At 35.2% G+C, this 13,401-nt stretch overlaps 3 protein-coding genes across 5 annotated transcripts; 2 read left to right on the top strand and 1 right to left on the bottom strand.

The window, feature by feature from the left end:
- The first annotated feature begins 100 nt into the window (after positions 1 to 100).
- On the top strand, positions 101 to 2,250 carry LOC105678039 (ataxin-3-like). Of its 2 annotated transcripts, XM_012377014.2 has the most exons (5): positions 101 to 294; positions 368 to 532; positions 712 to 851; positions 1,113 to 1,267; positions 1,364 to 2,250. In XM_012377014.2, the coding sequence occupies exons 1-5, from the start codon at positions 271 to 273 to the stop codon at positions 1,996 to 1,998; spliced, it is 1,119 nt and encodes a 372-aa protein (XP_012232437.1). In that variant the 5' UTR covers positions 101 to 270; the 3' UTR covers positions 1,999 to 2,250. The 2 variants fall into 2 exon arrangements, with proteins under 2 accessions (XP_012232437.1, XP_012232438.1); XM_012377015.2 differs by lacking the exon at positions 101 to 294 and having other exon boundaries at positions 458 to 599.
- A 233-nt stretch (positions 2,251 to 2,483) lies between these two features.
- On the top strand, positions 2,484 to 9,956 carry Unr (cold shock domain-containing Unr). The gene is made up of 11 exons (XM_067358440.1): positions 2,484 to 2,583; positions 3,832 to 5,120; positions 5,215 to 5,391; positions 5,476 to 5,666; positions 5,751 to 5,961; positions 6,088 to 6,317; positions 6,424 to 6,685; positions 6,790 to 7,014; positions 7,121 to 7,326; positions 7,401 to 7,988; positions 8,065 to 9,956. Exons 2-11 carry the CDS (start codon positions 4,725 to 4,727, stop codon positions 8,231 to 8,233), a joined length of 2,655 nt encoding a protein of 884 aa, XP_067214541.1. The 5' UTR covers positions 2,484 to 2,583; positions 3,832 to 4,724; the 3' UTR covers positions 8,234 to 9,956.
- On the bottom strand, positions 9,673 to 12,944 carry LOC105678076 (adhesive plaque matrix protein 2). Of its 2 annotated transcripts, none has more exons than XM_012377106.2 (4): positions 12,260 to 12,944; positions 10,465 to 10,605; positions 10,149 to 10,280; positions 9,673 to 9,866 (listed from the first exon to the last, which is right to left on the bottom strand). In XM_012377106.2, the coding sequence occupies exons 1-4, from the start codon at positions 12,300 to 12,302 to the stop codon at positions 9,802 to 9,804; spliced, it is 381 nt and encodes a 126-aa protein (XP_012232529.1). In that variant the 5' UTR covers positions 12,303 to 12,944; the 3' UTR covers positions 9,673 to 9,801. The 2 variants fall into 2 exon arrangements, with proteins under 2 accessions (XP_012232529.1, XP_067214631.1); XM_067358530.1 differs by having other exon boundaries at positions 10,465 to 10,602; positions 12,260 to 12,941.
- Positions 12,945 to 13,401: the final 457 nt, after the last annotated feature.

Here is a 13,401-nt window from a genome sequence, read left to right as displayed (position 1 = left end):
ATTGGTACCTCTGGAGCAAGATGCGTTTCTAATATCGGATGACGTAATTCTAGAACTTCTAGAAACAGCAGCGCTGTTTTCTCGAGATGCAGCAGCGTAACATACTCATAGTTAGTTCATGGTCGTAGCCAAAAAATATTTTTACGGATGACGTTGATACGGTAACGTCGTCGGAAAAACGTTGCGTTACGGTTATAATTATAATCATTGCGACTGACGCGTTCTGACGGATTCTGTGTATACAGAGCCTTCCGACGGACGGATTGTGCAATGGAGAATATATTCCACGAGAAGGTAAACATGCGCCGTTGCGATAATTGGCGTCTCCGCGGAAGATAATTGTATTCATGCTAGCAATGTTTTACAGCAAGAGGGATACCTGTGCGCTCAGCATTGCTTGAACGCACTTTTACAAGGACCCTACTTCAACGCTGTCGATCTGGCGAATTTCGGTCACCAAATGGATGAGGAGGAGAGAATACGCATGGCGGAATCGGGCGTAGACAGCGAAGATTACAAACTCTTCCTGGAGGTAAACATGACGTCACGTGCTTTTCAATATCTCGTTTAAAGTACTCGATAATAAAAAAGTGATGCAGGTATTATAAAAAATTTTGTTTATTGAAATTTATGTAGATACAAATGCATAGCTTTACTATTATCTTTACCAGGCAAATGTGTTTGTAACAACTAACTGCTTGTTATGTTTAGCAACCATCGGGCAACATGGACGACAGTGGATACTTCTCAGTTCAAGTTATTAGCAGTGCTTTAAAAGTTTGGGGTTTAGAACTGGTTCCATACAATTCCAGCACGGAACCAACGGCTTTACTGGCACAAAATGATCCTTCGTAGGTTATTGTTAATTCGTTTACATCGGAGATGTACTTATATATTGTTTCGAGATATTTTGTTCTATTGCACCAGCAAAAAAAGTCACTCTTTAAATATTTTTTCAACAATGATATAACAAATTATGATATATAATGATATAACAAATTATGAATTAACAGAATAACAGTATTTTTACACTGAGGCGTATTGTTAAAAAAATCTTAAATATTTCAATTTACAATATTTTTATAAAATAATACATGTGGTGTCATTTTCAGGCGGATGAGAGCATATATTTGTAATTATAAAGGGCATTGGTTTACAATAAGAAAGCTCGGAAATCAATGGTTTAATTTAAATTCAATGCTCAATGGACCGCAGCTTATATCGGATACTTATCTCGCAATGTATTTAGCTCAATTATTACAGGAAGGTAAATACAAACTAAAGTATTAATCATATAACACTTAAGTTACGTCTAACTTAATTTAATCTAATCTGATCTAATCTAATCTAATCTTCTTTATAGGTTACTCTATTTTTATCGTTATTGGTACATTTCCACAATGTCCTGCTGAAGATATTCTTCTGAAAAATCCTATAGTTGCAACGAAAAGTAATCTGAATAGCGATGATTCAAAGACCTCACCCAAAGGTTATCGCTTAGGTACCAAAGCAGAAGATGATATCTTCAAAGCTGCGCTTGCAATGGGAGAAATAGAAGTCCCACAGTCCTGTCTTATGACCAGAAGTGCATCCACATTATCACATAAATCTGAGTCATCTACAAACAAACCTCGCGAAAGGATAATTCCCATAGAAATTGAGAGTAGAGAAGAGGATAGCGATGAGGAGGAGGATGAAAAAATGCAATTAGCAAGAGCTTTACAAATGAGTTTGCAAAATGATGAGGAGGATGTAAACAAGACCTTAAACTTGAGATTAGACCTTCATACAGACGATAGTACGCATTTACCGAGTTCGGCAGATAACGCGTTAAACGACGAGGATGACGAACTGAGACGAGCGTTGCAATTGAGTCTTGAATGTGTGACTGCCCCACCAACACCTGATCCAGAAGATCTACGCTGGCGTCGACTGAATCATTTTAATATGTACACGAGAACGCCCAACAACGAAGCCCCCGCGAAACTAAATACTTAACAATAAGCACAAACTTTTTATGTTAAACTCGACGCTGCATTGTAAATTATATAATAGTTTAAGCTCGGAAAAAGTATGTCATTTTGTATACTAATGTTATAACGATAAGAAAGGCATCTTATTGTAAATGAAATTGACTAAAGGTATATTTCTGGTTTCTCGAGGCTGTATGTAGCTCTCGTTACTGTGTCTCTTTTTCTCTCAACTTTGTTATACTAATCGTTCTCTAAATAAAAACGTTTGAACAAGGAACTTATAATTGTCAATTCTGATCTTAAGAATCAGGGTTTAAGCAACGTAGCAATAAATATTTTATCAGCATAAACGGAATTGATAATTTTTCAAATTTTTCATACTGCAAACAATATAGGATATCCGGCAACATAAAAACCGGAACAGCTGGTTGCTGACAGAAAAGGAAGTTAATTTCCGATTGTTAAAGGCTTATTTTCATCGCGGTACGATGAAAAACGGGATATGAACAGCGCGCGCAGCAGCGTTACAATCGCTCGTGCTGGATGTATGCGAACGCTGAATGTTGACATTCAACATGGCGGCATGTCGTCAGTGCTGTGCTGTGTCGTGGTGAGTCTCGTAAAACCTTTTAACGCCGTATAATTGCGAGCTTTGTGTAGAAACGTATATTATTCGGATCAGCGTGATCCTCGCTGGCGATTATTTATTAATTCGACGGCGCGAACGGGCCGACGAGAAGGCATGCCATAGTCCGCGGCACGGCTACGAGATAAGGCGCCTCGCGACCTCATAAAAAAATCAGAACTTTGTAAAACTGCGACAAGCACGCATGATAATGCTCGGCCTGCTGCCGCTTCGAAGTGCGAAATATTTTCAAAATAAGAATAAGTGGATTCGAGCGCGCTCGATTGTCGCCAACGATCTACGAGAATTGAGTCTTGTCCCGCATGCTCTACACCGCAATCGTTATTCCTTTTCGAATTTTACGTGGATGTTTCGCATAATCGTGTCCGGTAATATTAACCGATAGCACACGAGGATCGGTGGAGACAGTAATGTGAGTCTGAGAATCGTGATCATCATTCACGTACTCGTGAAACGTGCTGCGACACCATGCAACGTCGCGTTAGACGCAATTTTCAGCGATCATGTGGTCAATGCGTAATGATAAAACAGCACATTTCTCGCAGTACACCGAGTCAATGTCAAATTATCAGATAATTGGGAAGAAGCGCGTTTGTACCGCTGTAGAGCGCTGTAAATAAACGCGTAATCACTTTACTTTGATTATTTCTTAGAGGGTACCGGAAATTCTTTATTTTTCTGAGAAAGATCTAGAAATATAATAACCTATATATAATATATTCAGTTATCCACGTTTCAAAAATCTAAACTTTTTTCATGTATTTTTAGGAATTTTAAATTTTTGTTGCTAAAGGATTGTTATAAGATTTATATATATATTGACTGGAGAATATTATTATATAAATATTATTTTCCTGTGTTAATATTTTTACAGTATGCACACGCAATGTACAGTGAATTATTTCTCTTTTCTTACTTCTATGTGCACTTCTTGCTTTATTTTCATTAATATTGATTACAAAATTTATTTTTCTTTTTTGTATATCACATAAATTAAATGTAATTAATAGTTAAACATTTTTTAAACATTTAATTTGGATTTAATTTAATGTTAATTCCAAAATGTTATGTGGTTTATGATTAATAATGTATATTTTAATACTTGAATGTACACAAAGCTCGCAATCTTTAAATAATAAATATTATACTTAGAATTTTCTATATATTCAAAACAATTTTTTAACTTTTGTAATTTATCTTTTTTCTTTACAGCTTGTGTCATTGTTAGTTTAGGACACTTCTGAAACCAAGGCTCACTGTAAATTTTACATTTAAAAGCTGAAGAAGGAAACGCTACTATAGAAATATTGGAAGAACACAATCAGACTCAGCACGCATTGAAGACATCTGAGGATTTACAAGTCAACATTTATCCTTTAAATCTCCTATGTTTTTGATTTACTCCTTTTATAAAGGATAACTGATGTTTAAAAAGAAACACAGTTGTTCTAGTGTATGCTAAATTGAGTATTTATCAAACAGTTGTTATTCAATCATATACGTATGGAAAGTATTGACATATATGGTGTGCTAAGATTTTGTACTTGTATTAAGTCATAAATCAGCATTAACTGCATCGTTCATTTGTATATTGTGTACACAAGCCTTGTGAGCAAGAGATAGGTGAGCCAATACAGTGACCGTGATTGTGATTGCGGCTGAGATTGTGCTGCTCCGCTTGGTTGATAGAACATCTTTATCTGCGTTTAAGGAGTGCCAAGTTCGTGTCGAGCTACTGTGGTACTCTCCAATATATATAATTCACGACACACGCGTTAAAAATACTTTGAAAAGACCTCATTTACACTTCCTGGTCACAAAGAAGCCTGCATTTCTGCGGCATTTGAAGGAGCCACTCTTCCTCTTCATTAAGTTCTTGTAACATTATAATAGTGAACAAAGATATAAGGTACCAAGAACCGTTCTGTGATATCTATGTTAACACTTAAATAATTGAAAAAGACTAAAAATTTCTAAATATAAGTATATATATTGTGGTGAAACAGAAGAAGTGTGAACATAAGGGAATTAAGTAATTGTTTCAAGAGAGAAGAAGAGCTAAATTATACGTAAATATTACACATAACACTGCGCAAATTGAGACAATGTCCAACAATCCTCAGTGGAAAACGTTCCAGCCGCCAATCATGAACTCTGACCCAGCAATACTTGACTATAAGTCTATGGCTATACCAAGTCCTAAAGCCATAACGGGATCTCATCAGCCAACGACTAATAATTACCGAAATGGTACAAATTACAGCGGTGATCACTATATGGGTTCACCTCCGGGATGTAATAAAAATTCTACTACTAATTATGGAAGTTATCCTGGCGCACAATCGTCACCACGCAATGGCGCCACGAGATATCCATTCGAATTCACATCCATGGAAACAAATGCTGGTTACACTAATGAACCTGCCACTAATAACTCTACCTACCAGGATCAGTCTGCGAATCAAGGAACACGAGAAACTGGAATAATCGAAAAGTTACTGGTAAGTATCATTGTATTATGATTGTACCTGTAATCACTTGTATGCAATACACAAAAGACTAAATTTTACATATTTTAATTTTCTTGTTTGACAGCATTCTTATGGATTCATACAGTGTTGTGAAAGGCAGGCAAGACTGTTTTTTCATTTTAGCCAATTTAGTGGTACAATTGAGCATTTGAAGATTGGAGATCCAGTGGAATTTGAAATGACTTACGATCGGCGAACAGGCAAGCCTATCGCAAGTACTGTTAGCAAGATCGCTCCAGTGGTTAGTAAAATGATAATGATAGTATGAGTAACACACACAAAAATTTGTGATAAACATAGAAATATGTGGATATATTTTTTTCAGGCATTGGGTGATCAACGATGCATCGGTAATGTAACAACAGAATTACAAGCAAGTGGTGATTCACAAGGACGTATCAGTTATGAAAATCGAGGGGAATGTTTTTTTTTGCCATATACCAAAGATGATGTTGAAGGAAACGTCACTTTGCGCGCTGGTGATAAAGTATCATTTCAAATTGCTACGAATCAACGGTACGATATATTTATAGCTCAGTGCGGTTAGTTAATAAAGATAAAATTATGTAAACAATAATTTCTCATACACACACATTCTAGAGGAAATTTGGGTGCGTGTAACGTAAGGCTGGAAAATCCAGCTCATCCAGTACGTTATCGCGGAGTGGTATGCTCAATGAAAGAAAATTTCGGTTTTATCGAGCGTGCCGATGTAGTCAAAGAGATATTCTTCCACTTTAGCGAGGCTAAGTCTATGAAAGAAGAGCTTAGGCTAGGAGATGATGTGGAGTTTATAATACAGACACGCAACGTAAGTAAAATCAAAATTAAATGTCTTAAAAAATTTATTTATGTGCACACGTGCACCAACACGTGTGCACATACGATAACAAAATTTACATAACAGAAAATAAGATCGGATGCTTTGCTGTTGCAGGGAAAGGAAGTAGCTTGCAACATTACAAAGTTACCACCTGGCTCAATTGTATTTGAGGAAGTCAGTAACGAAGTGGTAAAGGGGCAAGTGTTGAAACCTTTGGAGAGAGGTACTGCTGCTCGTCATCAGAGTGATCCATTACCTGGGCGTATTCGTTACAGGGATAGTGATCATTCTGAAGTTGAAGTACCTTTTGGAGATAAAGATCAGAAAGGAGATTTTACTCTCAGGTATATATGAATTAGCAAAATATACAGTTTCCTTGTTTATAAATTTATTTGTCTAACACATTTTTTTAAATGTTTTATACTCAAATGACGCAATTTGACTTAACAGGCATGGAGACTGGGTTCAATTTCGTATCGCAACGGATACACGAGATCAACTTAAAAGAGCAACAGAGATAATGTTACTACCAGAATCTTTCACTGTATCTGGAGAAAAACGAGAGCAAGGTACTATACATTCTCTCAAAGATGGATTTGGCTTTATTCGTTGCGTAGAACGAGAACCCAGAGTTTTCTTTCACTTTAACGAAGTTCTTGATGTTGAAAGAGAAATTAGTGTAGGGGATGAAATTGAATTTACAGTCATACAAGTGAGTATATGTTACTATAATAATAATAATATTATTTATAATAATATTTATTTATTTTTCTTCTAACTACAATTTTTTTTTTTTTTTTTTTTTTTTTTTGTAAGGATCCTTCATCATCGTTCTCTAATACTCGACAAAGTGCTATTAGACTGAAACATTTGCCAATTGGTACGGTGAAATTTCAAACTGTTATAGAGAAAGATATATTAGGCACTGTAATACAAGATACTTTTTCGAACGATGCTGGCATTATTGAATATGGCCAACAAAAGAACATTATTTTTTTCTCTAAAGATTGCCCTAAACATTTACCAAAAGTGGATGATAAGGTAAATAGTTATATATATATATATATATGTGAAGACAGAGAGATTATCCGTTTTCCATTTTTGAAAGGAATATATTTTGTTATAAATATTTTACTTTGGTTTATAGGTAATGTTCAATATTGTTCAAGTGAAGCGAAATAAAGAATTTGTTGCTGAAGAAGTATATTTAGTAAACGCTGCTGGTGAAAAAATCCAAAATGTTAACAAAAAATCAAACGGACAAGTTTGTCAAGGTTTTATTGCTGCCCTTAAAGACGGATTTGGCTTTATCGAGACAGTAAATCATGATAAAGAAATATTTTTTCACTACAGGTGAGAGTGATACATCAGTTTTTGCAGGAAACAATACATCTGGAAAATTTATGACCAATTAATTTTATTTGCAGTAATTTTGAAGGAGACGCTAGTACATTGGAATTAGGGGCCGATATCGAATGTACAATTAGTAGTTCGGGTAACGGGAGAGGCTCCGGAGGTTGCATAGCTGCCGATCATGTTAAATTAGTACCTCGCGGCAGTATTCCCAGGCCAACAGCGGTCAGCGAAGTGCTCGATGGTACTGTCGTGCGACCATTACGAAGCGCGAACCCCGAGCAGACTGAGTATGCTGGTTTGATCAAGATTAATCCAACTAACGAAGACGAGGAGACGCCGGAATATGAATTTGGAATTATGGGGCTTTCTAACAAACGGGAGTTGTTACAAGCCGGCGATCCTGTGCAGTTACAGGTTGATTCGGCAGGTCATGCTTGTAACATCGTAGCTGTTAGGAAAAAAAGAAGAGCAACTGTGGATGCGGTAAAAGGTCCCTTCGGCTTTCTCGCCTATGAAGTAGACGAGGGTAAAAAGTTGTTCTTCCACATAAGCGAAGTTCGTGATCACGCTACGTTGCAGCCGGGAGATCAGGTGGAATTCGTCTTGGTCACAAATCAACGCACCGGCAAGTCATCCGCGTGCAACGTAACTCGATTAAGGTAAGTCAAGCTTGAAGGAAAACAATTGCAAATATCACGGTGTAGTTTGACATGTGTAAATTTTTATCGTTTACAGCGATGCGGTCCAGCAACGACCGGAACGCTTAATAAGCCGTTTGCGTACCATATCATTGGAAGAATCAGGCCCAAAATTAACTGTGGTTAGGCAACCAAAAGGGCCCGATGGTACGCGCGGATTCAACCAGGAAAGATGCCAGCGTGCTCCTGGTGCCATAGAAGAGTAATACGCCATGAATGGGGTTATTGATTATCCAAATTGTAATCTATAATTATTTGTTTTTAATCCATACACTTCGATACCGATTACTATTGTAAGCATCGTAAAAGTTTGCCAAATTCAGACTAATGTGACAACAATAATTATAATCTGAAACTGGATGGTGATCGAAGACCGGAAGAATATAAAAGTAAAAAATGAACAACGACTCATTTCATCACCTCCAAGGGAGAAAATGAAGAAGAGAGAAGGTAACTCTTCTTTTCAGAATATATTAGAACTTACTGCAATACGCAATTGGTTTCACTCTTTAGTTAATTTTCTGTCTATAAATTTACTACTAGGCTATTTGATGTTACTTTTCTGAACATAATCGATAGTTTATAGGATTGGTTAGGTTGGTCGAAATTTTTTATCAGTATGTTCCCATTTTCGTATGAGAATTAATATAAAAATTGATTCTCAATTAATTGAAAACAGAGTACGAAAGAAAGTCCCAGAATAGTTAAAAATTGGACTGCTGATAACATGCCTATTTGTACGCTTTAAGATGATTATCTTCATGAATAATATACTTGAAGGTTTTGTAACAAATGATCTTTATTTATATTATTTTCTTCAAATTTCTTGCTTCATCTATTATACCAGTATGTGGTATAAGTATATTGTACAATAGGCAAGAAAAAAGTAAACGATCGAAAATGCATGCAAATACAGAATGCGTGAAATTAATTTAATTATAAAATTGAATATCCAGCGCTACAAATTCTTTATCAAAATTTTACGACGTCAAGAGCGCTTTGTTATAATAAATTATGATACTAAGTTACTCTGTTGAAGGTAATGTCGATGAATTTATATATATATAAAAAAAAAGAAGTTATGACTGGCCAACACTGTTTGTCTTAGATAATATATATAAATATATATATACATGTCGTTAAGTTCCTCTGATGCAGTCTCGTGTTGTAAAATCAAATTAGTATTACGAATTCTGTGGACATGGAAATTATAAAAGATACCTATGTAAAGAGTAAGAAGTAACGTTTTATAAGTTTTGCCATTTGAGACAGTAAGCGAGGTACATGTGGCATTATTGTAGAGATATGTGAAAGAAATTAACGTAAAATAAGATGAAGTACATAACACAAGCACGATACAAACTAAGCGCTTGTTCCGAAACTCATGGATCCAACACATCATGTGCATACATATTGTAAAATTATTAATGAATAAACAGTGAAAGCATCGAAATATATTTGCTCTCTATAAAATCTCGAAATGCTTTTTAATACCGCAAAATTATCTTGCGGCGTAATTTTAATATTCAGCTTATATCGATTTGTTTTTAATACTCCAAGATCGCGGTTACAAGTGATTTCAAATATCGAGAGACATCGTGTTACATTTTGTATGGTATGCAAAACGGGAAATGAAAACGTATCGTCTGTTTTAATATTTATTATGTATGTACAAGGATGTGTAAATATATTTTATGGAATACGTTTCCTCTTTTTGTACGTATGTATCATATTAAGACAAATTTGGGTCAGAAAGTAAGAAGAGAGCTCCGAGTTAGATTACGACGCACTCGTAAGGATATTGTCCCCGGAAAAGCAAATTGTCTGGTTGCGGACAAGCTGTAACATATACAATTGTTCATGTTAATTTTCTATTTTTCTTCTATGTTATCGTAATATCATGTTAAAAAAAAAGAAACTTGAAACATGCGAAGAGTATTCAATATAAAATTATAAATCATTTTTTCCACCGAAATATCCTTGGCTTACTAATCTCATTTAATCACTCGGGCGGTTAAAACATGCCCCTGAATGGAAATAGTGAAGATCAAATTCACAAAAAAAAGGTATACGACGGTAGTAAGAAAGTTGAACTATTTTTTTGTCATTAGGATTACTAACGTGTTTCACAGTAAGTGCCGTAGAATCCAGTTCCTTCGCAGCGACATTTAAATCCAGGATCTGACGATATTTGGGAACATGAACCGTTGTTCATGCAAGGCTTCGAGTGAGAGCAAATATCGTTACGGCCTCCTGCAACGAGAGAAGCAGCGTTGAGATAATGATACTGGGATGAATACAATTTTCAACAAACATGACAACAGTCCTCAAGAAATAAGTGTGTAAGGTATAAACTGTGCAGAGAAAGACAACAATTTTCTTTTTATTCTATAGATTTAACAAATTGAGTGAAAGAGTGAGTATCGCTTGTTAATACCTTCCAGCGCTAACTTGCAATCGTTATTGTTGTCGTATCTGTACTCGGATTTGCAGCCGTAGCCGCAGTTGCATTCCGCATTATAAATACGACACCCGTATCGCATTTGATCCAACTCGCATCCCTCCGACAATATAACTGCTGACAGAAAAAAAAACTTAGCATTAATCGGACTGCGTTGACCAAGCGCCAACGCTCGAGCTGTTTGAACGAAGAATCGTTATTATTTTATTATTGCAGAATATCTGAGAATCTTCTTCTGAATTGTGAAAATGTCTTTCCACTTCAGACTCTTCTAAAAAAAAGAGACGAAGAGGCACTCTGGTGGTTTCGAGATACATACGAGCAATAATAAAGCCTTCAATGATACGCTACTGTGTTTATTAATAACTATTCCGATATACGTTATCAGGAGAATTAATAGACGCTAGTCTTATATATTCTATATTTATAAATTGTTCGCATTCTTTTTCGGTGAATGTATAATGGATACAGTGGGAATATCTGCGGTTTATTTACCCCGAGAAGATAGCGTCGCATTAGCAGAGGCAAATGTTTGCGCCGGATGCGGTTGACTGCACTTCCCACTTGTCTAAATTGATAAGTGTTTCACAAGATAGAGGACACCGTGCGTGGGTTAATTGATTTTTAGATTCATTTACTCTCATTGTTAATTTAATTACATGAATGCATGAACAATGTATGAACAATACTTATTATTTTTTTCAACGAACACTGCGCACATTTCTTCGTCCGATTCATTCAAGGGTAATTATTAATTGCAAAAGATACGGGTTGTTGTAGCGTAATCAGAAAGGGAGGTGTGTGTGGGACGTTCATCATTGAGAACGCCACTTATTATCGTTACAACGGGTTTATCATTTGATTATTCAGAAAATAAACTGAGAATGCGTCTTATATGTGTGCTGCTGCTATTCATTCTATGGGAGATTAATTTTGCTGAGGAAATCATAATAATTCTAAGAAACAGTATTGAAGTCTTCTACTATTTATATGGCATGTTAGAGACAACTTGTTTTAAAATATTATAAAATTAAACATACATTTAGAATCGATCTCAAATGTGGATGGAATAAAATTGGAAACGAATCGTATAAAAGAAAATAATTGAAAAGGAAAATCATAAGTTCATGTAAGCTATAATTTGTATAGATAAATAGTTTGAGTTTGAAAACATACTAAGGCAATGCCTCGAAAAGCATAACGGTTGATATATTTCGCATCTGATAAGATGAGCATATCAGTTTCCGTTGTCTTTCGAGGCCAAAAGACTACAACAATATTTTTTATATGTGATTTTGAATAATTTGTAAATTATACTCAATCGTCCGAGATCATGAATATATGTGTGCACTAATTATTATTATTCGTAATTTTTAGCAGTTATATACATTTAATTAATTACTTATCAAAATCTCTATAACATTATACTTAACGAAATTTTTTACATACCTGCAAAGTCTATAATTAGCAACTTGGACAATATATAGAAAGTGTCTTCGAATTAATGATACAACCGAAAAGATACTGATTCTACATGTAAATACAAATCGAAAATAAATACAAATTTTTATATAAAATTTTATTTTTCAGACAAATAATTTTAAATATTCGTCAGCCACATGTGCATTGTTTTCACTCAATCAATTTCTATAACGGAAAAGATTCTGATTCTATGATTTTTAAATATTTTACTGATTCTTTTCGGTTGTACTTATCAGTTCGGTGAAGATATGCTGTATATTATCAATGTCGATATTACAATACACCATACCTATTGTTAAGAACAGTAGAGCGACCATCAATCTTGGTAGCATGATGTTCTCAGATGAGGCGAGAGAGGAAAGACGTTAAAAAATCCTGCGAAGGATATCGTGAACAGCCGATAAAATCCAGGAGAGAAGTTTGAAGGGGAGATCGTCGACCGGTGCGTGATAGACTTTCGTCGCTGGTTAAGTGTCAAAGGTTGATCAGTTTTACACAAGGGGACTTAGGTCAATGCGGTCTTTGCACGCGCGTTCCCTCCTCGGTGTTGCAACGGGCTATCAGGTCGTATTGCAACGGGGGAAGCGTTCGCCGTTGTTCGAGGACGATGCAGCAGCCGAGTCAACCGAATCCGTCGACTCGTGGCAGCGAACTGTCGTGGACCGCTTACTAGATGTAATCACGAACAAGCCATTCGACACATTGAGAAATCATGCGTGGGGTGCAACTCGACGACCGCCGATTTATAGTGGTATCTGAAAGAGAGTTTACAGACACAAAGTTGTGCAATTGTTTAGGAAAATTAATCACAAATATTGCAATGGAAATGGTTAGATCTTTTCGTTCAACTGCACAATCTCGTTGAATTGATAATTTTTTAGCTGCGTTACTTCTGCTCGCTATTATCATCACCGACACAGATAAAATAAAAGTATTCCTACAAAGTGGCAACGTATAATGATAGAACGTATATATCAATTTAAACAAATAAAATACCTTTTATTTAATAAAACAATGTAAATCAGGCCCGATAGATACAAATCAAATTAAATGAAAAAATGAGAAACACACGCCGATAGATTTATGGAGTCTAATGTTAATAAAAATATTAACTTTTATACGCAATATTGCTTTATATGGTTTTTATTATCTACAATAAAAGAGAGACGTATAGCAATAATCATTGAATGTATTTCTAATAAAATATATATATATTTTTTTATACATCATAAATAAAAGATTATAGTAAACGGAAAAGTTTACAGCAACTATATTTCAGTATATTTTAACAGGTTCTTATATTTTATTTTCTCTAGTACAGTCATTAAATTTTTACTTATGGAACATTCAAAGGAAGTATTGTGTACCATTTATGCAATCACTTCTATTTTTGAGTATGTGACATATTTTTCTATCTAATGAATGATTAGT

This window comes from Linepithema humile, chromosome 1, assembly GCF_040581485.1.
Source record: "Linepithema humile isolate Giens D197 chromosome 1, Lhum_UNIL_v1.0, whole genome shotgun sequence".
NCBI lineage: Eukaryota > Metazoa > Arthropoda > Insecta > Hymenoptera > Formicidae > Linepithema > Linepithema humile.
The sequence above is the reverse complement of the archived record's forward strand: the minus strand, read 5'-3'. Positions and strand labels throughout refer to the sequence as shown.